Below are 27,928 nucleotides of genomic sequence, written 5' to 3' on the forward strand. Positions count from 1 at the left end.
ACTACCACATGAGGTCGCCTCCCTTTTCTGTCATAACGCAAGGGAGCCATTTTACTGTAGTCTACTGAACCTGCTTATTTTTCCCCATAACAGACAACAATACTGAATAATCAATAGGGGTGTTAATCAACCATCCTGACATCAATAAGAACGATATAGATTTTCAAACACAAGAGGGGAGTTTTACGCGGATTTTAAGTCAGCGAGGAAAACGACATTTTGTTGTAGCCCACAAATTAAACCTTTCAGGTGAAACCTTAAAAATAATGTTTGCCTCTACTAAGATGGCCACCGGGAGCTGACGAGTTGGCTATTTCGACAGAACACCGTCTCCATAACAGCAAGCGCAAGGGCTCACGGGAAGAGGCGGGAATTAGGAATTCTGCGGCCAATAGAAACTTTAGACACGAGCGCTGGTAGCCAATAAAATTTGTAGCGAGGAAGCGGGAAGGGGTGACAGGATGGCAGAAGCGGCACAGAGGTAAGTAGTGAACCTACAGGCGGGCTCCGGTCTCTGTGTATGGAGACAAGTGTCTGGTAACTCATCACCGCCCTGCTAGGTGGCCACTGGGGGCGCTGTTTCATTGCAGCATGAGGCCATAGCTGAGCACTGAGGTGTTCCCTGCTTTCCACAATTGCCCCCCTCAGGATATCACTCACCTCAGCGGTCTGCACCGGAAGTCACGTGTCCCTGCATAGAAATCCTGTCTCCATATCCTCCTCCCTCCACAAAGGCTATGGAGCGTCTAACAAGTTCTGTCTCAGCTGGGGTTTGTTGCATAGCAACCAATCAGCTTCTAGATTTCATTTTTTTTCCATTTAGCTTAGATCTAAAAAAAAAAAAAAAAAAAATGTAATCTGATTGGCTGCTCTAGGCAACTGCTCCAGTTCAGACAGTTTGTCCCGGACACTTTTTATTTAACCACTTCAATACCAGGCACTTAAACACCTCTCTGCCCAGGCCAATTTTCAGCTTTCAGCGCTGTCGCACTTTGAATGACAATTGTGTGGTCATCCATCACTGTACCCAAACTAATTTTTTATCATTTTGTTCCCACAAATAGAGCTTTCTTTTGGTGGTAGTTGATCACCTCTGTGGCTTTTATTTTTTTTGTGCAACAAATAAAAAAAGACCGAAAATTTTGAAAAAAAACCCACGCTTTTCTTTTTCTGTTAAAAATGTTTGTAAATAAGTACGATTTCTTCTTCAATGATGGGTACTGATATGGCTGCACTGATAGGTGGCACTTATGGGTGGCACTGATAGGTGGACACGGTACTGGTGGCACTGATGGGTAGTATTGCTGGGCATCACTGATATATAATGGTGCCAGTTAGTGCCCATTTGTGGGCACTGAGTGGGCATAATTTGCACATGCGGATGGCCATGGGGTACATACCTGGCCATCCACATGTTGCCCCCTTCCCTGGTGGTCTAGTGTGGGCATCCGAGGGGGGGGGGCTGTGCTGATAAACAATCAGAGCAGACCCCCCCCCCCGTCAGGAGTGCAACTGATCGGCTTTCCTCTACTGGCGTCTGTCAGATGCGAGTGAGGAAAAGCCGATCAATGGCTTTTCCTATTGACATCGTGATTGGACACGGCTGATCATGTGGTAAAGAGCCTCCGCCGGAGGCTCTTTACCAAGATCAGTGGAGCGGTGTGTCAAACTGACACACTGATCGCGGCGATGCACGTGGCGGCTGTTATCCTGCTGGATATCATATGACGCCCAGTCAGGATAACTGAACCACCGCCTGGCTGTCAATCTGCTATAGGCCGGGCGGGAAGTGGTTAAAGTTGAACTAAAGGAAAGTGTGTGTGTGTGTGTGTGTGTGTGTGTGTGTGTGTGTGTGTGTGTGTGTGTGTGGTTTTTTTTTTTTTTTTTTTTATATATATAAAGGAAGATTTTTGTCCAATGGCCAAAACAGGAAGTAAGAGGAGATCCCTCCAAAGGGGAGGGGGGAGGTCTCCCCAGAACTAGTGATCCCCCTTGGAAGAATTCCCTTCTGTATCCCTGTTCTGGTGACAACCCAACATTTGGAATTTTCTTTCATTTTTGGTGATCACCAGGACAAATAGGGTGACTCCCCCTAACAGGAAAACAGACAGGAGTAACAATCTGACAGTAATCCCTTTAAAACATAACCCCGGTACCGCTTTTTGTGGCTGGCTTTCTCATGAGTGTTCATGACCTTTTGGCTAAGATCAAGTGTAGTATCTGTTCTTCTCAGTAATCCAGTGGAGGCGCTGTGCTATTGTCCTGACCTGATCAAGGTTGGGGTGGTGGCTATGCAAATCTGCTGGAGTGATGGGGACCTGGAAGGTTGGTTTTGTCAGGAACTGAAACTGGAGCGGCTAAATGTAATTGAGGGGCTGGGAGTAAGTTCTCCCTGAGAAAGCTGGAAAGGTCCATTACCTCCTGGTTTGAGCGGTCTAGCTGGTCAGACCATGGGCTGGGAAGGCAGATGATCCGTGGTGTCTGTGCCCCCTGGGAGAGGTTGCTTTAGGGAAGCTCTTAGTAACACTGGGGTGTGAAACCCTATGGTGTGAAAAGAACTAACGGTTACAGACACCAAAGTGTTTTTTTTTTTTTTTTTTTTTTACTATGTTTTTTCACTTTTGTTTGTTTTTTCACTGGATGAAGGGTGTGACTCCTCAAGCTTACCCTGATGTCTAAGGGGAGGATGTGTGGCCTCCTGGTTCCTTCCTCCCCTGCCTCTGGGGTCTCGTCGGGAAAGCTCCCCTGACTACGTATTCGGGGATGGCTTCAGCTGTCCTAGAAGAATGGTGGTCTGCCAAGCCTTCTGGCTAGGCAAGCCATGTTGAAGCTATGTCCCCGTCAGGAGCCTTGCAATCCGGCGGTCAGGATATGAGTCCTACACCTTCAGGAGGTGGGCAAAAGCACACCCTTAAGTGCACTTTCTTGTGTGTTCCCATGCACGTCTTTTGTACACTTGCAGGTTTTTTCATTGTAGAATTTTTGCACCACCGCAGATTTTTTTCTTAAGTGTTCATGACGTCCCTCTCCCTGCTCACTTGGGCTTACTGTTTCGCCCTATACACAATCCGAGGATGCTGCCGGCTGCTCACATAGGCGATCAAAGAGTGATTGCCTCTATGTTCTTGGAGGTATATACATACACACTTTCTCCTCTTCCCTTTTTTTTTTTTTTCATTTATTGTCTTTTCCTTTAAAGGTAATTGAGACATTTGAGGCCTTCTTATTTTTCAGATTTCTCCATAAAGAGGACCTGTCATCCTTATTTATATTCCTAGATTGTAAGCTCTAACGAGCAGGGCCCTCTGATTCCTCCTGTATTGAATTGTATTGTACTTGTACTGTCTGCCCTAATGTTGTAAAGGGCTGCGTAAACTGTCGGCGCTATATAAATCCTGTATAATAATAATAATAATTACAAGGGATGTTTACATTCTTTGTAATAGAAATAAAAGTGATCCCAATTAAAAAAAAAGAAAACATTTAAAATGACAGTATAAAAAAAAAAAAAAAAAAAAAATTGAAAGCACCCCCCCTTCCCTCCATGCTCATGCGCAGAAGCGCACACATGTAAACTGTATGCGCACCACACATGTGAGTTATCGCCACAAACGTTAGAGCGATAATTCTAGCACCAGACCTCCTCTGTAACTCTAAACTGGTAACCTGTAAAGACGTTTAAAGCGTGGCCTATGGAGATTTTTTTAAGTAGCATAGTTTGTCGCCATTCTGCGAGCATGTGCAATTTTAAAAGCGTGACATGTTAAGTGTTTTTTTTACTTGGTGTAACATCTTTTACATTATACAAAAAGACTGGGGAAATATTTTGTTTTATTAACTAAAGTGTATTTTCTTCCCCCAAAAAAATGCATTTGCAAAACCGCTGCGCAAATAACTTGTGACATAAAAAATTACAACAATCGCCACCAGTACTCAGGAGATTTGGTGATATCACTATTATACAGCTCACTGTTCTCCTTTCTGGAGGATCTGACACGAGGAAGTAAAGCCCCGCCTCTACCAGGATGTCTACTTCCACACTGAGCAGAACAAGGCATAAGTCAGTGATGGGAAACCTCAGGCCATACTAGTGACTAATCAATATAAAAAAGCAGCGCTGTGAGTGTTATATGCTTATAGAATTAAGCCAATGTGAGTAAAAGTAGGCCGATGCAAATGGGATAAATGAATAAACCCAAGATTGGGATAAATGATATCAAAAGTTCATAATTTAAACATATATTGTTTGATAACAGTCCTAATCAGTGATCAAAGTCCAGATGAGTGAAGTGAAGTGGAGAGACATAGGCACAGGCCCCAGTCTAAGGCAGGAATACAAATAAAAAGTGGATAAATCCTTCACCGCACCACTGTGATACCGAATAAAAATGCGTGCTTACCAAACGGCAAGCATGGGAGAGCTTGCGACCTTAACCCGGTCGGGGCCTTTCATGGAATGGAGACACCAACACACCACTTCATACACCTTGAGATAAGCCCGCTGTCCACCAAGTAACAAGCAATCCCTCTACTGTGGGGATAATATACTCCTAGCTGGGGGTTGTTCTCACAAGAGATGCCCCGGAGAGAAAAAGGAGAGCAACATAGCGTAATCCTGGTTGAGTATTTATTAAAAGAAATAAAATCACACTTACAATGTGGTAGATACACATAAGCATAAAGAGCCGGCCGGCTAGAAGCGAACACCCGTCCTGCAGACAGTAGAAGCAGCACGTCAGCACGCCCGACGTACGTTTCGTCACACTCTGACGTCTGGGGCACGGGCGACGCACTGACGTGTCGCACCTAAATAGTAAACCACCGTAACCAAGCCTCATATTGAAAACGAGACCGGAAATCACCTTGCGCTCCACTAAGTAAGGGCAGATGGTACAGGAACGCCATCTTAGATAGGGGATTCTATATTACATCGTATAAACGTTACCAGTACAGAAACCACCAAACGTATATAACCGATGCGGAAAAAGGAGTTACCAGTAGTCTCACACATAAATTACAATGTGAAAAAATATAAAAACGAAAATATATATATATATAAATAAAATTGACAGAACATCCATCTAAATTGTACCAGAGCTTTAATGATTCATTCAAAAAAGGAGCTAGTCATATAGAGGGGCCCAACTAGAACGTACTTGGGGGCTTACCTTTCCATTCTCACTTAAGCGAGAAAATTAGCATAAGAGTTTACCATGCATAAAACACACCCAAATGAATTTTAGACTAGATGGATAATGTTAGGGAAGAGGAAGGTGATTTCGTCCCCCGTATGTAAATGTACATAAAACCACAGTACAGCATAGATCATATACATAATGAAAAATATTAATACAAATAAATCACATAACAGATATTCTTATACAGTAAATTAATCCCAAAAGTCAATAAAAATATTAAAAAGACGTAAATTTATGTCTACAGGTACACTAATGGGGCAGATACCCCATTTAGTAAAGAATCTAAGTGTACACTAATGGGGCATATACCCAACCAATAAATCCTGGATGAGTGGTATTGGCCACTTATTAAATGGGTAAATAAAGGTTCTCTCAGGTGTCACAAGACTTAGGTAAACGATTGATGGATTTAATAGACCATAAAACTGAGGGATTTTTTATGAGTTGTCGATAAAAACATTGGTGTCAGTATCCACATTGTGCCCATGTGGGACATAACACTTAATTTTATGTATCCAGAGCATCTCAAGTTTTGAGATGCTCCTGACCAGAGAGCTCCCCCTCCAGTGGGGCCGATACCTATCGATCCCCAGAAAAAGGGTTTTGGAGGGGTCCTTGTTGTGAGTAGTCAAATAATGCTTTGAAACAGAATGTTTTGGAAAACCATTTATGATGTTGGTAATAGGTTCGTTTAAGCGAACGGAAAGGGGTCGTCTGGTCCTGCCCACATACTGTAACCCACAAGGGCACTGCAGCAGGTAGACGACCAGGCCAGGGTACCAAACGACTGGCAGAGCAGGGAGAGGCACCCGAGGGGGCAGACGTATTTGAGCAAAAAAGAAAAAAGCTTTAGCTGGAACAGGAATTTTCAATCTAAGTACTGTAGTTCTCAGCCAGGAAGAAAAACCGGTACTAGATAAAGGCTTAAAGTTTGCACCACCTAGGAAATTAAATAAGTTTGAAACCTATATGGATATTCATAAATTCATTCGCAAAATCAATATCAAGAGATATATGCTTTCTAACCCTGTTCAAGAGAGAAATGTGTTTTCAAATGACTACCAGCATTCAGGATTGGCTAATGCCTCCCTTTTCAATCCTCCAGGGGCTATGGCACCCTCTATCAAGGTTTTCAAAGAGGTGCTGTTGAGGGATTTAGATAAAATGCCCATTAAGAGGGTAAAATTTGACCGTGAGCTCTACACTGGTCTTGATTCTCTTTGTAACAACAAGGAGTTAGTTATTAGACCTGCGGACAAAGGGGGAGGGATTGTGGTTCTCAATAGAGGAGACTACTTCCAGGAAATGTATAGGATTCTTGGGGATAGAGAGACCTATACTCCCCTGGAATCAGACCCCAAAACCTCATATCTTAGAGAACTGAAAAAGTTGGTTGATTGAGGGCACGCTCAAGGAATTCTCAATAAGAAGGAAAAGGCTTATTTGATACCTAAAGCCCCCCGCACTCCCGTTATATATTATCTGCCAAAAGTGCATAAACATCCCACCTGCCCCCCGGGACGTCCCATTGTGTGTGAGATTGATTCCCTTACGTCCCGGGTGGGCAGGTATATTGATTTTTTCCTACAACCCCTGGTGGGGAAAATGCCTTCCCTTATCAGGGATTCCAAGCATACTATCAATATATTAACCAACTTCACCCCTACCTCCACTATGTGGATGGTTACGGCGGACGTAACGTCTTTATACACGATCATTCCCCATGAGTTGGGTTTTTATCCGGTTGAATATTATTTAAGAAGGGACTCAGAATTATATGATGAACAAATCAACTTTATTATGGCACTTCTAAAATATGCCGCATCCCACAATTATTTTTGGTTCGACAAACATTTTTACCGACAAGATCGTGGAGTCGCGATGGGGGCCAAGTATGCCCCCAGTCTTGCGAACCTGTTTATGGCCCTGTGGGAGGAGGATGTCGTCCATGTTTGCCAGAGGCCCCAGCTCAAACTGTGGGCCAGGTACATTGACGACATCCTCCTCCTGTGGGATGGTAGCCGTAGTGATTTAGACCTCTTTATGGAGGAACTTAACCAAAACAATAGGGGCATTGTGCTTAATTTTGAGGCTAGCCAGTCTAATATTCAGTTTTTGGACCTTAATATCGCTATACAGGGGGACCGGTTTGTAACCTCTACGTTTTTTAAGAAAACGGACCGCAACTCCTATATTCCTTTGAACAGCTGCCACCACAGATCATGGCTCTGGTCTGTACCCAAGAGTCAATTTATGCGTCTCAAACGTAACTGTACTGATGACTCACAGTTCTTGCAACAGGCCGGAGTCTTGATGAACCGTTTTGTTGAAAAAGGGTACACTATGGAGTCTTTAACCCAAACCTTGGATGTTGTCAAGGATATCGACAGGAATCAGTTATTAAGCGAGAGGGTACTCCCCAGAGAGAATTCTGTCACTCTCCCCTTTATTACCACCTATTCAATACAGCATAGTAACATTAAAAGCCTACTTAAACATTGGCACCTATTGGGCAATGATCCTGTCTTGAGAGCGATTGTCCCCGAAAAACCACAAGTGATCTTTAGGGGAGCATCATCCCTTAGGAATAGATTAGCCCCTAATGTTCTCGATCCCCCTGTTAAGGGTATTCAGGGCCTTTTCGATAATTTGAAGGGGTACTATAAATGTGGTAGATGTCGCGTTTGTAGGTTTAATTCTGTGCCGCCTAGGCGAACCCAGAAATTTACCTCCTATAGTACTCACGAGGAGCATGACATAAAACCTTTTATCACTTGTGCAACGGAGGGGGTCGTCTACCTGCTGCAGTGCCCTTGTGGGTTACAGTATGTGGGCAGGACCAGACGACCCCTTTCCGTTCGCTTAAACGAACATATTACCAACATCATAAATGGTTTTCCAAAACATTCTGTTTCAAAGCATTATTTGACTACTCACAACAAGGACCCCTCCAAAACCCTTTTTCTGGGGATCGATAGGTATCGGCCCCACTGGAGGAGGAGCTCTCTGGTCAGGAGCATCTCAAAACTTGAGATGCTCTGGATACATAAAATTAAGTGTTATGTCCCACATGGGCTCAATGTGGATACTGACACCAATGCTTTTATCGACAACTCATAAAAAATCCCTCAGTTTTATGGTCTATTAAATCCATCAATCGATTATTTACCTAAGTCTTGTGACACCTGAGAGAACCTTTATTTACCCATTTAATAAGTGGCCAATACCACTCATCCAGGATTTATTGGTTGGGTATATGCCCCATTAGTGTACACTTAGATTCTTTACTAAATGGGGTATCTGCCCCATTAGTGTACCTGTAGACATAAATTTACGTCTTTTTAATATTTTTATTGACTTTTGGGATTAATTTACTGTATAAGAATATCTGTTATGTGATTTATTTGTATTAATATTTTTCATAATGTATATGTATATGATCTATGCTGTACTGTGGTTTTATGTACATTTACGTACGGGGGACGAAATCACCTTCCTCTTCCCTAACATTATCCATCTAGTCTAAAATTCATTTGGGTGTGTTGTATGCATGGTAAACTCTTATGCTAATTTTCTCGCTTAAGTGAGAATGGAAAGGTATGCCCCCAAGTACGTTCTAGTTGGGCCCCTCTATATGACTAGCTCCTTTTTAGAATGAATCATTAAAGCTCTGGTATGTTCTGTCAATTTTCTATTTATATATATTTTTTCACATTGTAATTTATGTGTGAGACTACTGGTAACCCCTCCTTTTTCCGCATCGGTTATATACGTTTGGTGGTTTCTGTACTGGTAACGTTTATACGATGTAATATAGAATCCCCTATCTAAGATGGCGTTCCTGTACCATCTGCCCTTACTTAGTGGAGCGCAAGGTGATTTACGGTCTCGTTTTCAATATGAGGCTTGGTTACGGTGGTTTACTATTTAGGTGCGACACGTCAGTGCGTCGCCCGTGCCCCAGACAACGTCAGAGTGTGACGAAACGTACGTCGGGCGTGCTGACGTGCTGCTTCTACCGTCTGCAGGACGGGTGTTCGCTTCTAGCCGGCCGGCTCTTTATGCTTATGTGTATCTACCACATTGTAAGTGTGATTTTATTTCTTTTAATAAATACTCAACCAGGATTACGCTATGTTGCTCTCCTTTTTCTCTCCGGGGCATCTCTTGTGAGAACAACCCCCAGCTAGGAGTATATTATCCCCACAGTAGAGGGATTGCTTGTTACTTGGTGGACAGCGGGCTTATCTCAAGGTGTAATGAAGTGGTGTGTTGGTGTCTCCATTCCATGAAAGGCCCCGACCGGGTTAAGGTCGCAAGCTCTCCCATGCTTGCCGTTTGGTAAGCGCGCATTTTTATTCGGTATCACAGTGGTGCGGTGAAGGATTTATCCACTTTTTATTTGTATTCCTGCCTTAGACTGGGGCCTGTGCCTATGTCTCTCCACTTCACTTCACTCATCTGGACTTTGATCACTGATTAGGACTGTTATCAAACAATATATGTTTAAATTATGAACTTTTGATATCATTTATCCCAATCTTGGGTTTATTCATTTATCCCATTTGCATCGGCCTACTTTTACTCACATTGGCTTAATTCTATAAGCATATAACGCTCACAGCGCTGCTTTTTTATATTGATTGTTCTATAGTGTGTGTATCTCACTTTTAGCGGCTGCTTCTGCTATTTAAATTTTATTGATTTTGTCACTTATTTGTTTCAATATAGTTTCTCAATTGTGTTGATTTTCTGTATTTATATAGCGCGGTAGTCTTTCCCTTCCACATACTAGTGACTAGTACCCCCCCTTTTTTTTTTAAGGACATGTTAAGTTTTAACAAACGGGCAAAGCACATGCAACCATCCTACAGATCAGCGATAAGATTCCATGTCAAGTACAATGCAATAACTCCCCCCAAACACACAACAATACAATAGGCACATCTGCATAATATATATTACTCTTATCCCTTCCTTAGCCTAGGATCCTATCCAAGACCAGTTCCACAGGAGCAAGACTTAGCACGGCCAACCAATCCCCCCCATAACCTGTCGAATTTACTCAGGCTCACTCTGTGTTGGGAGTATATTTTCTTCAGTCGGAGGGTATGCCCCATATTAAGTACCCATTCTTTGTGGGTGGGAGTCCTCGGAGCTTTACACAATTGCAAAGGCTTACGGGCCTGAAATAAGGCTCTGTTCACCGCTACCACCTGGAGTTCTGTCAACTGAAGGTCATCCAGGATACCCAAAAGACAGCTGGTGGGCTCAAGAGGAACTGTGATATGAAATATGTGACTAGTACCTTAGCCTGCTTTTATTTTGGGCACAGCTACCAGAGCTCCGTTCCTCTTCAAAGTCCAACTCCAGGGATCAGATAAAATTTACACTTGCGTTGGAGCCCTCTCTGCAAAAGATAGACTGAGCAGTTATCCCTTGTTGTGACAAGGGATAACTTCTCATTCAGTCTATGGGTGCAGGAACAAGGTGTAATTCTTACCTTATTCCTCGCTTCAGCAGTGCAATCAATCCCACAAAGCCTCCTCTCTGAAGTGCTCATGGTCAGGTGATGGTCACACTCCTGCCTCTTCTATATACACAGTACAATACAGGGTTGATAAGCCTGCATTGTATGTGATGATGCGGGAACACCCACAGGCCAAAGATAGAGGAGGAGAGCACCGGAGCTGACCAGAGAGGTGGGAAGGTATTATGCTGTCTCTTTAGTTAACCCATATTTTTTTTTTTTTTTTTTTTTTTTCAGCAGGCGATTCCCTGCAATGTAAAAGCAATCCTAGCTGTTGTTCAGCAGCTTGATTGCTTTTACAGGTGGTGGGAGGTGACGCCGCCCTTCGGTGGTTCTTTCAGCTTGCCTGTGTGATTGGTAGACAGAGAATGAATCACCCGGCAGCGGTTTACCATAGAATGGACCAGATTGTCCCCGTCTATCTCCAACCTTCGGAGGCCAAAGCGATGTCATGATGTTGCTTCTGTTGCAAGCAGATGTAAACGCTTATTTTTTTTTTTTTTCTGGGAAGCCTGAGATTGTGTGGTGAGTTTTGTTGTGTGTTTTTTTTTTTTTTTTTTGTTTTTTGTTTTTTTTTTTTTTCATTCTTCAGCATAGACAGATCTGGGGACTTGTACACCCCAGATTTCTCCATAAAGAGTACCTTTCATGCCCTATTCCTATTACAAGGGATGTTTACATCCCTTAGGAATAAACGTGATCAAAAAATGTTTAAGGTAAAGTGTAAAAATAAAATAAACAATAAAAAATTAACTTTAAAGTGGCCCCATCCCCTCATGCTCGCACACAGAAGCAAATGCATACATAGGTCACGCCCGCATATATAAACAGTGTTCACACCACACATGTGAGGCATTGCCTCAAACAATGGAGTGAGAGCAATGATTCTAGCTCAAGAGTTCCTCTAACTCCTAAACTGGTAACCTGTAAACATTTTTAAAGCGTTGGCCTATGGAGATTTTTAAGTACCAAAATTTGGCGCCCCTTCCACGAGTGTGCGCAATTTTCCCCTTATCGTCTTTTAGGACAGCCACCTGAGACCTCCCCTCTGTAGGAAACACCGCGCCAGCCTTCTTTAAATTTCCTCTTCTCCCCTGCTGGGTCCTCAGTTATGTGTTTCCTCCAGAGGGGAGACACCATCTGGAATCAGGACATGAGAGCCAGGGAGGCTCAGGCAAGAGATCCTAAAAGGTGGCTCCTTGGACAGGCCAGGTAAAAAAACATACCTGGTGAAGATCGCCACCCCCGCATCCCTGAGAGCAGATGGAGGTCGGGGGGGGGGGGGCAAAAACCCTTGGGAAAGGTCAGGCCGATACTCAACCTAAAACCTCTAAACCTATCAAGTTGCTATATGGCTTCCCTAGATCTAAAGGATGCGTATTTCCACATCCCGATAAATCAGAGTTGCCAAAAAATTTTAAGATTAGCAATAAGAACAAAGGAGATCATGCACCTTCAGTTTCAGGCTCTACCCTTTGGCCTTTCCTCTTCGCCCAGAATTTTTCTGAAAATTCTGGCAGAAGCCCTAGCGACACTTCGTATCAAGGGCATATCCATCATTGCCTATCTAGACTATCTTTTCCTCTTTGCAAACTCTCCTGAAAAATTACTAGAGAACTTGAAGTATACAAAGGCATTCCTAGAAAATCTAGGTTGGTTGGTAAACAGAGAAAAATCCAACCCAAACCCCACTCGGCAAATAATATACTTGGGGTACATACTAGATTGAGCCCAACAAAGTGTTTCTACCCAGGGAGAAAATACAAAAGATCCAAGAGACAATGAAAGCATTACAGACCAATCAACCATGCTCAATAAGACGAATGTCAACACTAGTATTACTAACCTCGGCAATCCCAGCAGTACAATGGGCAGGTTTACATTTTCGACCCCTACAGATATTCACATTAAAGTTATGGGACCGCAAACAAGAGTCCTTAGACACACAGGTTCTGATATCAACACAGGTAAAAAGATCTTGGTGGTGGCGGAGATCAGAAAATGTAAACAGAGGACGTATATGGGCTCCACCAATCGCCCGAATAATAACTACAGATGCAAGTGGCGTAGGGTGGGGAGCACATATAGGTTCCTGGGTAACACAGGGGACTTGGAAAGAAGAGATGACAAGATTATCAAATTGGAAGTTGAAGGCAGTATTCCTAACACTTCAATCCTTTTGGCAAGAGTTGAGCGGTCATCTAAAGATGTAAAATTTATGGAAATTTTGAAGCTCGGGAAAAAAAACCCTTTTTTTTTTTTTTTTTTTTTTTTGGAGAAAAAAAAAAAGGAAATTTTGGGAAAAATTGAAAAAAATTAGCACTTTTTTGTCTTTTTAAGATTGAAAGTCATTCTGTTACTTTAGGAACATAAAATATGACTATGGACAATTTGACTTGGCATAAAATTATCACAACTAGCATATTAAAAATATAGTGTAGCCAAACAATTATTACAAACAGAATTTACTTTTTTATAATATTTATTTGTAACAAAGAGAGCAAACAATCTCCTGAACTGCTTACTAGTTTACGTGGAACAGAGAAAAAGCCTCCACAAAACAATTTTCAAAACCAAAAGTAACAATTTTTCATATTTCCTCTCCACAGTATTAAATAAAAATAAAAACCCCATTCTCATAAAAAGAATTGAAGATGGGGGAAGTGTTAAGAGAGTGGGACTAAGTTTCAATGGACATTTAATCAGAATCATTTGCTGAGCTGAAATTGTCAGTATCCGTCTCTGCTTCTGCAGCTACTCTTTTTGTCCGTCATCACAATTAGGAACTTCTAAAAACTTAAGGTTTGACCAGACCGGTTCTTGTTACAATAGCAGCACAGCACCTCCTAAAGGAAGAAATGCATACTGTTCTTATATTGGAGGGTTCAGTTTGTTGCCTAGGACTTGCTTGTCCTCACTCAGTGCACAGAAATTAGAATAATCTGATATCATCCCCCTTTTTTTTTTTTTTTTTATTTAATGATTTGGAAAATATTTGAACACCCTGTCTTAAAATATTTTATTCATTATGTTAAAATAAAATATTCCACTTTATTTATTTATTTTTTTTCTTCTTTTTTCAATGTTTCCAAAAACAAAAAAGCCTTCAGAAAAAAACGGAAACAAATTTTTTCTTTTTTTTTTTTTTTTTCCGGGCCTTCACATCTCTCATCACTTACAGGTCAGGTCTGACAATTCATCAGTAATTGCCTACATCAAGAAGCAGGGAGGAACAAGGAGCAGAACCCTGTGGACCTTAGCAGAGGAAATACTAAATTGGGGAGAGAGAAACTTCCTCTCCTTGTCGGCAGTACATTTTAAAAGGGGAATTAAACAAAGTGGCAGATTTCCTCAGTAGAAAGAAGTTGAGAGCAGCCGACTGGGTATTAAATCGGGAAGTGTTCAAACGGATTACGCAAAAGTGGGGAACACCTCAGGTAGACTTATTTGCCTCAAAAGAAAGCAGGAAAGTCCAGGCTTTCTTCTCCCTTGAAAGGGAAGATGGCACACTCTGATTAGATGCACCAGCACAGAAGTGGGCATTCAACAAATGTTATGCTTTTCCCCCACCAGTGCTCATACCAGCAGTACTAAGAAAATTGCGTACAGAAAACACGTCACTGATTCTCATTGCCCCACACTGGCCTAGGAGGCTGTGGTTTTCTTTGCTCAAAGAACTTGCTGTAGAACCCCTTGGTTTTTACCAATCCCGAAGGATCTCCTCTCCCAGGGCCCAGTGTGTTGCCCCAAGTGGAAAGGTGGAGCCTGCTGTCTGAGGAGCAGCTGCTGAAAACGAAAGGATTCTCAAACCGCTTAATTGAGACGCTGCTGAAAAGCACACTCCACTGATCTTGTGGAGTGTGCCCTGATACCCTCTGGGATCTGCATGCCTCCTATCGGGGCACACTCCACAAGATCAGTGGCAGCGTCACAGGCAGAGAGAGCTGGAGCAACGCCAGAACAGATTTGTAAAGCGGCAACATGGTCCAGCTTCGCCACTTTTGTAAAACACTATAGAGTGGATCTGTGGTCGGCAAAGGATCGGACCTTTGGACGCAAGGTCTTACAAGGTGTAGTCTCGCCCTAGGGGTAAGTGCTCGATTATCCTCTCAGGTGGCTGTCCTGAAAGATGATTAGGGGAAAAATTTAAGTTGCTTACTGATAACGTTCTTTCCCAGAGTCTTTCAGGACAGCACAGGTACCCACCCAAATGTATAAAATACTTGAAATTTCCTTACAGGAAATGTGCTATAGTTTGACTGTGTATCGTATGTTCTTGTGTGTCCCCAGAGGACTGGAGGTGCTCTTTTAAAAAACCGAGGAGCCAGCAGGGGAGGAGGAAAATTTAAAGAAGGCTGGTGTGGGGTTTCCTACAGAGGGGAGGATCCAGGGTCTCTCAGGTGGCTGTCCTGAAAGACTCCGGGAAAGAATGTTACTAGTAAATAACTTTGGAAGAGAAAAGCTGCGCTATATAAAAAATGCAGATCAGTGGTGCGTTGTGTTTCCGGATCACTGAAGTACAGTTCAAAACATATGACACCCAAGTGAGCTAATCCTTAACCGTGCCACCACCTAATAAAAAACTCGCTTACCAGATAGTAAGCAAGAGGGAGCGGATGGCTAAAACCCAGCCAAGGCCTTTAATACACCGACAGAAGCGTCCGGACAGGGGCAGTCACTGGTTGGATCCAACCAGTGACTGCCCCTGTCCGGACGCTTCTGTCGGTGTATTAAAGGCCTTGGCTGGGTTTTAGCCATCCGCTCCCTCTTGCTTACTATCTGGTAAGCGAGTTTTTTATTAGGTGGTGGCACGGTAAGGATTAGCTCAAATGGGTGTCATATGTTTTGAACTGTACTTCAGTGATCCGGAAACACAACGCACCGCTGATCTGCATTTTTTATATAGCGCAGCTTTTCTCTTCCATCTACTACGTGCATCCTTTGCTGTGTGCTGCTGCTTTTTGTTTTTGGGACTTTTTACTTATTTGTGATTAATATCACCTAATTTCAATAAGACTATGTACACTTGAGCGCAGTTTTTTTCCCCCTTTTTTATAGTAAATAACTTTGTTTTTAAAGAGTGACATGTTTGGTATCTCTTTACTCAGAGTAACATAATATTTTACATTCTACCAAACATTGGGCTAACTTTAGTGTGGTGGTTTTTTTTTTTATTGCTGCTCAAATACCGTGTGACATAAAAAAAAAAAAAAAAAAAAAAAAAAAAAAAAACAAATTGCAAAGACTGACGTTTTCTTCCTTTTGGGTCTCTGCTAAATAAGTTTGGGGGTTCTGAGTATTTTTTCCAGCAAAAAAAGATGATTTTTATATGTAGGAGATGAGTGCCAGAATAGGCCTGGGCTGGAAGTGATTAAAAAAATCTATATGCTTTTTTGCCTTTTGTACTTGCCTAAGTCTGCCATCACGTATTGCTCACTGGGAACTCTTGCAGGAGTGGGAGAACAGTGCTGCAGTCTTTGTTATGATGCCCTCATGCTACTGCAGTCTTCTGGACCTTGTGGGGATCCCGCCACTGGATAGTCCATTGGACCCAAGCAGTGACATGGGCACCTGGAAGATTTGGGACCTCCTGCATCACCTGACCACAGATTTAGACACTTTTGGGGGGTTGGAGTTGGTGCCCAGAGAACGGCTTTAACTGTAGTATGGACAAGTTGGGTCATCAGTCATGCTGTCTGACAGAATGGATCAACAAAAATACAGATCCTTTGACTGGTAAATTTTACCAGTGTATTTAGCTGTTCAGTGCTGTCAAAGCATTTCTTATCAAATCCCAAGTGGGGAAGAAATGGACAACCAACAGCTACAGATCCATCTAGTACTTAAGGCTGACCTCACTGATGTGTAAGTAGGCAGATGCAGTGTACTTTCTCAACTGCAGGTGGCACTTTTCCACGGCAGCATTGTTGTTGAAGAGGAAATTAGTTCCTCTATGGTTTCTTGGGTCACTGAGGAAGCTCTCGGTTGTATGTGGCTACCCATGTGACCCTGGTAGTCATCTTGGGTCAGGCAGAGCCTTTTTAAGGCCCTGGCTCCCAGGTTTGGCATGCTTTGAGAGTCAGTAGTGTAGGGAAAGGTACCCCGCTTGTTGGGTACAGTACTAGTGGTAAGGGAAATGTTCCTAACAAGGAGGAAAAGCGTAGAGTTGCAACTCCTCTGGGCTTCATCCCGGTTGGGCATAAGACGACCAGGCCGCAGTCTGCTTTCTGAACAGATGCTGTCAGCTTGGCTGATACCTCTTCACATTATTGGAATTTGCATGTGGTTGGGCAGCCGTTCCACTGGGTTTGTTGTGAACGGTCACTGCATTACTTTAATAAGTTTATTATTGCACCTGACTGTGTGTGTGTGGTGGTGTTTTGTGTTTGTGTGGTTTTTTTTTTTTGCTGCTGCTGCACCGCATCTACATGTAGAGGTTTACTGAGCTGATGCTGAGAAGTTTATTAAGTCTAGATTTAAGAAGGTGTGAGGAGATTGGAGGTTTGCTTGATGCAAACAGATGAATTTGCCCCACATTCCGGTATAGGTTGCATTTGTAGTAGATTTCTGGCCTTGCTAACCTAGATGTGTTAACTTCAATGCTACCTGATAACGCCTATCTAGACACTAAAACAAAAAATGTAGCGCTGTGTGATACCAAACCTTAAAAATGCATAGATAGTGCCATAAACAATGAAAATCAATATTGCTAAAAAATGTAACTATGAACATAAAAATATATATATATATATATATATATATATATATATATTTATTTTATTTTTTGTGTAACAAGCAAGCTCACAGTGAAATATTTTTTTAGTATTATTCTTTAATATCAAGTGTCCAAAAGTGTTTTTTTTTTTTTTTTTTTTTTTTTTTTTTTTTTTTTTTCCCCCAATTTTCATTAATCCACAGACAAAAGTGCAAATTGGGGTATTATACGTATTCCTGTCCAAAAAGCGACTCTCTAATGATGATAATCCTGATCAGAAGAGGGTGACTTCATATACGCGCTCCCTCGCCTCCAACAGTGTGACCGCACACTTAAGTTTGGTCCACATAAGCAGTTGAGCCAGTTTCACTTACAGCCCAGGAGTGGTTCAACAGGATCCCACAGGAAAATCCAGAGAAGTTGTCCTCAATTTTAAAATAAGAGGCTGGATAGTGCATTATCGCTAGTTTAAAGAATTTTTATTTAGAAAACATAACATCAGGGTTATATTAGGTGCTTCCAGCGCACCAAACTATAAAAGCATTAATTAATGCACTACCCAGCCTCTTGTTTTAAAATTGAGGCACTTTTTGGCTTTTCCTGTGGGATCCTGTTGAGCCAGTTTCACTTAGAGCCCAGGAGTGGTTCAACCACTTATATGGACCAAACTTAAGTGTGCGGTCACACTGTTGGAGGCGAGCGCATTCACACGGGTGAGGTGGGCTTGGGGAGCACGTGTGTGTGTGTGAAGTCAGCCTCTTCTGATCAGGATTATCATCACGAGTCACTTTTTTGGACAGTAATACGTATAATACCCCAATTTGCACTTTTTTTTCTCTGGATTTTTTTTTTTTTTTTATCCTGTTCCTCCCCCTTCCGGTGTCACATTTGCCACCTTTCAGGGGGGAGCAGATACCTGTCTAATCCAGGTATTTGCTCCCACTTCTGGCAAAAGATCGCCGCAGTATCTGTGGCGATCTATGCCATGTCTGGCCCCTCCTCCATTCCCCCCGCTGTCTCCAGTCTAGTGTCCCCACAATGTAAAACACACATGTCCCCACATAGTAAAAACACCTGTCCCCCACATATGTAACAGTAAAATCACATGTCCCAATGATTATCTGCACACATGTCCGTGGTCACCTGCGCACATCTGTACATGATCATTTGCATAGATCTGTCTGTGATCACACAAACCAATTATACACTTAACAGATTTTTTTTTTTTTTTTTTTTTTTACCAAAAACATGTAGCAGAATACATTTTGGCTTAAATTTATGACAAAATTTGATTTTATTGGATTTCTTTTAAAATAGAAAGAAGAAAAATTTTTTTTTTTTTTTTTTTTTCAAAATTTCTGCTCTTTTTCACTTATATCGCAAAAAATAAAAAACTGAGTCGTGAATAAATACCACCAAAAGAAAGCTCTATTTGTGAGAACAAAATGATAAAAATTTCATTTGGGTACAGCGTTGCATGACCGCAATTGTCATTGAAAGTGTGAGAGCGCTGAAAGCTGAAAATTGGTCTGGGAAGGAATGGGGTGAAAGTGCCTGGTATTGATGTGATTAAAAACCTGTTGAATAAAAAAGAGTACGAGTCCTTAAAGTGGAACTTCCCCCTTTTTGGGTGGAGCTCTGCTTTAGTGGGAGAAAACAAAACTTAGGTCTTTAAATTCCATATAAAGTAGGTTCTTATACTATTTTATGCAATAGATTGGGGAAACATTAGGAATCCTTGTCAGCGTTTGTCCGTGTCCTGATTGTGGCGATATTTCTTTATTTTCTGTCTCCAACCATTGTCAAAGGGTAAATCTTTCAGACAGGGACAGCAAAAAAAAAACCTGACAAAGGTTCTTATCCCTCCCTACGCATATTTATTTTTTTTTTTTTTAATGAAAGGCTATCCCTACTGGGATATGTGACTTGCATATCCTGGAAGGCACAGTGCAGGTGAGTGGTGTGTATGGGGTGGACATTCTTTTATAAAAGAGGTAAACAAAAAAACCCTATTCCTGCAGAGGAGAGCTGGAGAGGCGGGATTGTGCTTGGGAGGCTGAACTCCTGTTCACATTGGTGTGAAATTGCATGTCAAATGGAATCCATTGCCGGCAATAGAAGCATCCCAATCAGTGTGATGCCAAATTTGTGGCGCGGCACTGATTTCCAAAAGTAGTTCCTGCACTAACTTTTGGCGACTTTGTGGGCGATTTCAATGGACATCTGTGTATGAACCCGCACAGATGTCTTTTCAAGTCGCCTCCAAAGTCGGACTGAAATGCTTTTAGATAAACTTGCATGATTTCAAAGTCATGTTCAATGTGAACAAGGGCACAAGGTCCACTTTGATGGATGTCGCTAACTCAGCATGGACAGTTCTTGTACAGACTGGTTAAGTTACATTGTCCATTTAGGTTTTAGCCTGAAATCCTAAGATCAGCAAAAGCGATGTCTGCATGTCCTCTCTAAAGCTGGATACTCTCATCTCAAATTTCAGCAGTTGTAGCAGTCAGCTGAAATTGGAGCCACAGGTGGCCCTGCTGACACCAGAAATCAAAGGAGCCTTGCATAAAAAGTTGGTCAAACTGACCGCAGCTAATCAGATGTTCAGATATTCTGACAGCTGTGGTAGCTGGCTGTCAGAATACAATAGCCCGCAGCAAAAGATTAGTCCATCTGTGTTGTTCAGCATGCATGATGGAATATATGGATTATTCTTGGTTAAAGGTCCGTTCACATGGGCTGTCCGCCTGATCAGTCTTTCAGGCGGACCTGATCGGGCACGGCATTGTCTATTGAGCGGCGAATGTCAGCAGACACGTTTCCTGACACCCGCCACCATCTAATCTGCAAAAAAACAGATGGCTGGTGGTCCTATTTTCCTTCCATCTGGCGCATCAGATGGAAACGCAGGCAGGCTGTTTCCATCTGATTTTCCCCCTAGAGCAGTGGTTCTCAACCTGGGGGTTGGGACCTCCTCGGGGGTTGAATGACGATTTGCCAGGGGTCACCAAATCCTGGGCTGTTCCTGAAGCCCGCACCGCTCTCCCGGCCTTTTCGCGGCCGCCCAGCTTGGCTGTTTTCCTGAAACCCACGGCTGCCCACTCAGCTTCTTCGCAGCCGCCCATTCAGTTCACGGCATGGCTGGGGGGCAGAGACTAGAGGTCATCTGACTGGTGAGGAATGTGAAGTGGGAGGGGCTGAAGGAGACCCTATCTCCTGATGTTGGCATAGGTGTCACTTCTGCGAGACACCACAAAGTCGGAGACACAGTGAGTAACACTACCTGTGATTATAGTTGCCATTAAAAGTCCCCTCTACAGTTCTCAGATCAGCAGATGACTTTGATCAAGAGCACCTAAGTTGACTGATCAGAACCCCCCCCCAGCACTGCCACTCATTCCATTACCACACACACCAAGGAGCGAGAGAAGGAATAAAAATAGAGAATACATGGAAGGGAGGGGAAAGGAAGGGGAGGAACAAAGAAAAGGAGAGGAAGAATAAGAGAACAAGAAAGACGGCTAGAGAGAGGGATGGGGCGGACAAGAAATTGGGATAGAGTGAGATAAAAGGGAAAAAAAGGAGAATAAAGAGAGAGTGATACATCATAAAATGTACCATAAGGGGTTTTAATACTGTACAAGTGGAAGGGACTCGGGGAGCGCTAAATGTTTGTGGGTTAGGGGCGCAAATTACTTGTCTTGCCTTGGGTGCTGACAACCCATGCTATGAAAATAATTTTACTGTTCGGGGTCCCCACAACTTGGGAAATCTTTATCAAGGGGTCACGGCACTAGGAGGGTTGAGAACCACTGCCCTAGAGGAAAGCGGGACCTTCTGTCTCAGCTCTGCGGACATGGACCTGTCATACGCCGGATTAGCGGATCGACTATCGATTTCCTGCTGAGCAAGCGGCATCTGCTGCATGGAGGCGCCTGTGTGAAAGGGGCCTAAGTCACCTGAGCTTGTGTATGGTCAGCTTAATACTACTTGTACTTCATATTGAGAGTCAGTTTGTCTGTAGTTATATCTGTACAGGTAATGAAGTATCTTCTCGACAGTCCTACAAAGGGAAGAGAGAGTTAAAGTTCAGCTTTGCTCAGAACTAGTGACAGTGGCCTGGGAATCTGATTAGAGTCTGGTGTGAGGATAATAGCCCAGCCAGGATTCTCAAAGGATTACCTGTGATCTGGAAGACAGAAAACAAGATTTAAACACCCCTGAGTCATTGATGACATCTGTATATTAGCTGTGCTGCAAGACAGGCCTGTCCTCTATGTGGAAAGGGGCTGGAAGGGAGCCAAGCCTAAATTAAACAAGCTTGTGTGCGTATGTATAATGCATAATTTGGCCCCTCTCTTTTTAGATAACAGCAGTCTATGGCTAGCCCAAAGGTTGCTGCACACGTATAGATGGTTTATTTCTAGTGAATCATCAGCTAAGTTCTGTGTGGCTCAAAAAATGATTTAAATTTTCTTTACATTAAAGTGATTCCAAAGGCTCAATTTTTTTTATTTAAAAAAAAAAATCGTACTTTGCACATAGTAGCCCCGATCCTCCTCTTGGATCCCCCTCCGGCATGTCTTGCTGTGCCCAAATAGCAAGCCGCTTGCTATGGGGGCATTCATATTTGCTATGGAGCCCTGCTCTGTGTCCACGAGATTCATAATTTTTTTTTTTTTTTTTTTTTTTGGGGGGGGGGGGGGGGGGGGGGGCTGGGGCGCAAGAGAGAGAGACTGGAGCTCCTATTTTAAAGTAAATGCAGGACATCAATGCACAGAGCGGGATCAGACTCATGGCTCACAGCAATCTTTGGCTGACTGTATAAATATGGACACAGGACTATCTGGAGAGGAAGAATCGGCCGCTCTGGATTGTGTCTGTAAGAACTGTGTTTAAAAAAAAATAAAAAATTTCTTTCCTGTGTTTCAAAAATTTGTGGCAAAAATTAAATCTTTCAATAGACTCACTATGCCTTTAGGAAAATACCTTGAGTGTTTGCTTTCCGAAATGGGGGTCATTTTGTGGGTGTTTCTGGTGTCCTGGTGCTCCAAAATGTGATGGGTAGTCGGGAAGTTAGATGTGTAATTTATGCTCCTTGCAGGCCCAAAGGTGCTCCTTGGATTTCAGGGCCCCTCTATACATCTAGGCAGTAAAGTCTCATTTGTTATCACCATACTTCGAAGGAGTAGCAGAATGTGTTTTTATTTGTAATTATAAGTATGCCTATGCTGTGTGTGAGAAATAATTTGTTTAAAATTAAATTTTTCATTTAATTCCTTTATTTTCCAAAAAATTACTACAAAAATCTGAACATGCCTCTTACTAAATACCTTGGACTGTCGACTCCTTTTATTTTAGAAAGTAATTTTGGTGGGTATTTGTACTGTCCTGGCATTATATGGCCTTGAGAAATGAGATGGGCAGTCAGTACATCAGGATTGATCAATTTTCAAAAATATATATTTATACCATAGTTTGTAGACTATTTAACTTTCGCACAGACTAAATAACATACCAATTTGGGTTATTAACAAAGAAATGTAAAAGCATACAGTTTGACATAAATTTTGACGAAAGATGATTTATTTGCAAAACTTTAACAAACCACATTGTTTTTTTTTTTTTGTTTTTTTTTTTCTTCACTTTTTTTTTATATAGCAAAAAATGATTAAATATCACCAAAAGAAAGCTCTATCTTAAAAAAACAAAACAAAAAAAAAACTGTTCATTTGGGCACAGTGTTGCATGACTGAGTAATTGTTCAAAGTGTAGGAACACTGAAAGCTGACAGTTGACCTGGGTAGGAAGGGGGTGAAAGTGCCCAGTATGGAGGCGGCCAAAAAAGAGGAAAGGGTGGAAAGCTCCGGACACCATCACTGCACTGATCTTGGCTCTGCCACACACCAGCCGTTGTGTTGCAATGTAGCGGCTGGTGTAAACGACCCCTAAGCAGAACCCCTTAGCAGACCATGTGACTTGCTGTTGCTGAGTTGTTTTTAACTTCCAGGGTTGTCGCCTTATTCAAAATCCACTACTTGGTTACTTGATGAAGCTGGAACAGTTGTGTTCCTCTTATCAGGTGTCAAATGCGTAACCATCACATCAAATGCCTCATGTATGAAACTGAAGGCAGAACCATTCTTCCTAGCTGCCCTACCAATCTAACCACTCCTCCTTTCTTCCCTTTTTTTTTTTGTTTTTTTTTTTTGTTTTGTTTTGTTTTTTTTCTTTTTTTGTTCCAGGATTTTGGATTCCATTGCCAGTAAACCACATTTAAATCTTCACCAAAAAGAGGAGGGCGATGAAGTCTCAGCTAAAGTCCTGGTTCATTATTCTAAGGTAAGAAATCATTTCAATTAAATAAAAGTGCGTCGCATCTTAACATTCATGAAAGCATATTATTCAATGCTGCAATGTGCCAGCATCCTTTATAACAAGCGCAATCAAAAGAAACAGCATAGTGATTGAGACTTTATAGGTGCATAGACTGAATATGTACAGTCAAAAGTAACTTCAAAATCATTTAAAATATCAAATTCTTTTATTCAAATAATCCTGTATAAAACATCTTGGCTGATCAAACAACTTCTACACCCTTGTTACAAAAACCCAATTATGGTATACCACATGGTGCAACAATTACAACAGGTCTTGCAATAGTCCATGTGGGGCGATGCATTTCAACAAACTGTCGTTTGTATGTGACACAAGGGTAAAAAAACACAGCCTTATGGCTCGGTTCACACGGGGGCGACTTGTCAGGCGACCTAGCCGCCTGACAAGTCGCCTCCCGTTCTGTACAATGGAACCGTTCTAATCGGAGCGACGCAAGTCGCTCCGACTTAGAAGAGAGGTTCCTGTACTACTTTGGGGGCGACTTGCATAGACTTCTATACAGAAGTCGTCTTGCAAGTCGCCCCGGCAGTCGTGTGCAGGTCGCCTCGGTGAGGCGACCTGCAAGTCGTGCCGCCTTTGGTGTGAACCGAGGCTAAAGGTTAAAACTGATGGAGGCCTTCACTTGAGGCCCACTAGAACCTACCCAATCCACTAGTACTGGGAAATGGACACAAGCAATACCAAGCATACGTCCAATTGGTCACTTAGGCTGCATTCACACTTCAGCATTTTGCTTTGACAGTGCCGAGGTGTGACTGACAAAACGCGAGACTCACATTTGAGAGGCCACTCATTTGAATGACACCTCATATCGCAGTGTGGGTCTGCCGCGATTGTTACGCGGCTTGCTGCAATCCCAGGACGCATGACGCCCAAAAAAATAGTTCAGGTGCTACTTTTGGGCGACGTGTCCTGTGATGCAGGTTGGCGCAACTGCAGCATGATTTATTGCAAGACAATATTGTGCAATATTGTGCAATAAGCCAGACTGAATGTAATCTTTGCAGGTTTTTTGACAAACACAGGGTGTTTGAAGCTATTAGGAAAAACTGATTCAAAGTACATATAATCAGTACATGAAATGAAATGTATACAGAAAAGACGATGAATAATTAGGCTGTAGATAGCAGTAAGTGATTCTCGCCAGCGATGCTGCCTTTAGAGGAAGTTCTAGTGCTCTGATGGCTGGCTCCTTCTCTCCAGTCTCTAAGATGAAGTCTGAGATCCCAGGATGCACTGGTTTTCCTTTTCTTAGACTGTAAGTATAATGGGAACTTTTATTAAAGCTGAACAGTTTCTAGTTTCTGTAAAACAGCAAATTTATTCTGGGCTCCATCTAGTGGCCACATTTAATATTGTAGGCAGAAAAACAATATTCCTGCTGGAGGCAGAACTTGCCTACATGTAAAACGTGGATCTGGGTGCAAGCATGGAGAGCCAGAAAGGTCCTCAGCCCCGGGAGTTGATGTAGCATACCCTGCGACCGGCCTCCGGCTCTCCATGCTTGCACCCAGATCCATGTTTTTACATGTAGGTATGAAAAACGGAAAATCGTATACTCACCTTTCCGTAATTTTCCTTTCCTGTCGCATCTTCATGGCAGCATACACTTTGGGTTGTGACTCCGCCCCCACAACCTGATAGGACCACATAGCTATAAATTGTAGAGAGGGCCTCTGCCCCAGTATTCTGTGTATATCACCTCAGAAGGGTGGGAGATTGTATGCTGCCATGAAGATGCGACAGGAAAGGAAAATTACGGAAAGGTGAGTATAAATTTTTCCATTTTCCTGTCGCATCATGGCAGCATACACTTTGGGGAATAACTCGCAAAACTGGGTGGGAATGCAAACTAAGTTTATTAACAAAGAATAGTAGAATTGGCCTGGATAACGGATCTTCGGAAATCCACTGTGGATAAGCGAGCAGAATAAGGAGGTTGCCACTGCCCTGGTGGAGTGTGCCCTTAAGCCCTCAGGTATCTGATGGTTACTTAATGAATAGGCCTTCTTGATGGTCTCTACTAGCCATAAAGCAATAGTGCGTGAGGATGCCACTTGACGTCTCCTGAATCCATGTGGGATGATTAGGAGACTTTCCGTCTTTCTGATGGATTCGGTTGCTGAGAGATATTCTAAGACGTTACCTTTGACGTCTAATGGGTGAGGATCGCCCCTATCCGTGATAAGTGCTGGGAGGTTAATCTCCTGGTTGAGATGAAAGGATGAGGATACCTTGGGGATGAAGCGATCCGAAGGCCTCAGTCTAATCTGTCTGGATAGACAATCAGATATGGCTCACTAGCCAGTAGAGCTTGCACCTCTGACACCCTTTTAGCCGATGCTATGGCTATTAAGAACGAAACCTTTAGTGTTAAATCCCAGAGGGAGATGTTCTCAAGCGGGAAAAAAGGTTCCTTAGTGCTTCCAGAACAACTGAGAGGGAGTAAGGTGTCCACCACCTTCTGGGAACAGCCTTGCTCTAAGTACCTAGCCCTTTCAGTCAAATGTAGCTTCTCCGGGTTCGGGTGAAGTAGATGGCCCTGGGAGAACAGGTCCGACAATAACAGGAGGAGCAGGGGATCTGCCATGTTCAGCTGCATGAGGGTAGTAAACCATGGCCTTCTCGGCCAAAAAGTAGTTACTGCTACTACCAATGCCGTTGATTTCTTGAGCCTCAGGAGGAATCTCGCTATAAGGGGAGTCGGAGGAAAGATGTAGCCCAGGCGGAAATCCCAGGGGTGTTGGAGGCAATCCTTGACAGGAATCTTTGGCATTTTGTGTTTTCTGGTGTTGCCGCCAGGTCTGTCTCCGGTGATCCCCAGGTCCGGTATATGAGAGCATAAGCTTGGGAACTCAGAGACCACTCGTTGTTGGAGGCAACATTCCTGCTCAGTGAGTCGGCCAAGATGTTCTGGACCCACGGAACATAAACTGCCCTCAAGTCTGACAGGTTCAGCTGTGCCCATTCTAGAACAGGATGGACCTGCTTCTGGTGCCCCCCCCCCCCCCCCCCCGCCTGTTGATATAGGCGACAGCCACTTTGTTGTCCATTCACAGGTTTCCCCCTCAAGTGAGGACTGAAGGCCAGGAGAGCCTGGAATGCTGCTTTCATCTCCAGAATGTTTGACACCGAGTCCTGTGTTCTGAATGGCCAGCGGCCCTGAGCTGCGTAATTCTGATAGTGTGCCCACCATCCCTCCAGACTGGCATCTGAGGTCACGTCTCTTGATGAGGTGTGACTATGTGCTTGCAACATTTCAAGTTGTGAGGTCGTATCCACCAACGTAGCGATTGTTTGACCTCCTGAGAGATGGAGATCGGCTGGGACATTGTCGTGCCATTCCACTGACGCAGAAAGGAGATTTGGAGGGGCCTCGAGTTCCATTGTGAACATTGGACCACTGGAATGGTGGATGATAAGGTGCCCAGGATACTGAGACATGCTCTGGCTGGTAACGTTGTAGCTGAGATTGACCTCTTCACCTTCTATATTGAGAGGGATTTTCTCCAGTGGAAGCTCCACTGTGTTTACCCTGGTGTCCAGCTCGGCCCCCAGAAAGACCATTCTCTGAGTGGGATGGATGTTGCGTTTCTTCCAATTTATCAGCCACCCTAGGGACTGCAGCGTGGAGAGGAGAATTTCCCGATGTTGGATGAGACCCCTGGCTGTCTGAGAAGCAGGATGCCGTCCAGGTAATGGTGGACCCTTAGTCCCTTTTCTCTCAAGTGGGCTATTACGGGTAATAGGACCTTTGTAAATGTCCTGGGTGCGGTAGAAATCCCGAATGGGAGACTTCGAAATTGGCAGTGCCGATGGTTTAGGGTGAAACTAAGGAATTTTTGGAATTCGGTGTGGATAGGTATATGTATCTCCCCGGTTTATTGCTTGGAGGATTGATTGTAGTCTTTCCATCTTGAACGATTCTATCCGGATTGAACGGTTGAGGCTCTTTAGGTCCAAGACTGGACGAAAATCCCCTGACTTCTTTTTTACTTAGAAAAGTGGGGAGTAGAAACCTTTGCCTCTTTGTGATAGCGGGACCTCCACTATCGCTTGCTTTTGGAGCAGATCTTGAATGTA

General features: G+C 43.1%; 1 protein-coding gene across 1 annotated transcript in view; it reads left to right on the plus strand.

The window, feature by feature from the left end:
* Positions 1-323: 323 nt before the first annotated feature.
* The window catches only part of ZWINT (ZW10 interacting kinetochore protein), a 55,706-nt gene continuing 28,101 nt past the window's right edge, over positions 324-27,928 (plus strand). The window contains exons 1-2 of the mRNA XM_073600009.1: positions 324-481; positions 23,692-23,788. Of these exons, the coding sequence (XP_073456110.1) occupies positions 462-481; positions 23,692-23,788 (117 nt within the window). The 5' untranslated portion in view covers positions 324-461. The remainder of the gene's footprint in view (positions 482-23,691; positions 23,789-27,928) is intronic.

The sequence above is a fragment of the Aquarana catesbeiana genome, linkage group LG09, assembly GCF_042186555.1.
Source record: "Aquarana catesbeiana isolate 2022-GZ linkage group LG09, ASM4218655v1, whole genome shotgun sequence".
NCBI classification, from domain to species: domain Eukaryota; kingdom Metazoa; phylum Chordata; class Amphibia; order Anura; family Ranidae; genus Aquarana; species Aquarana catesbeiana.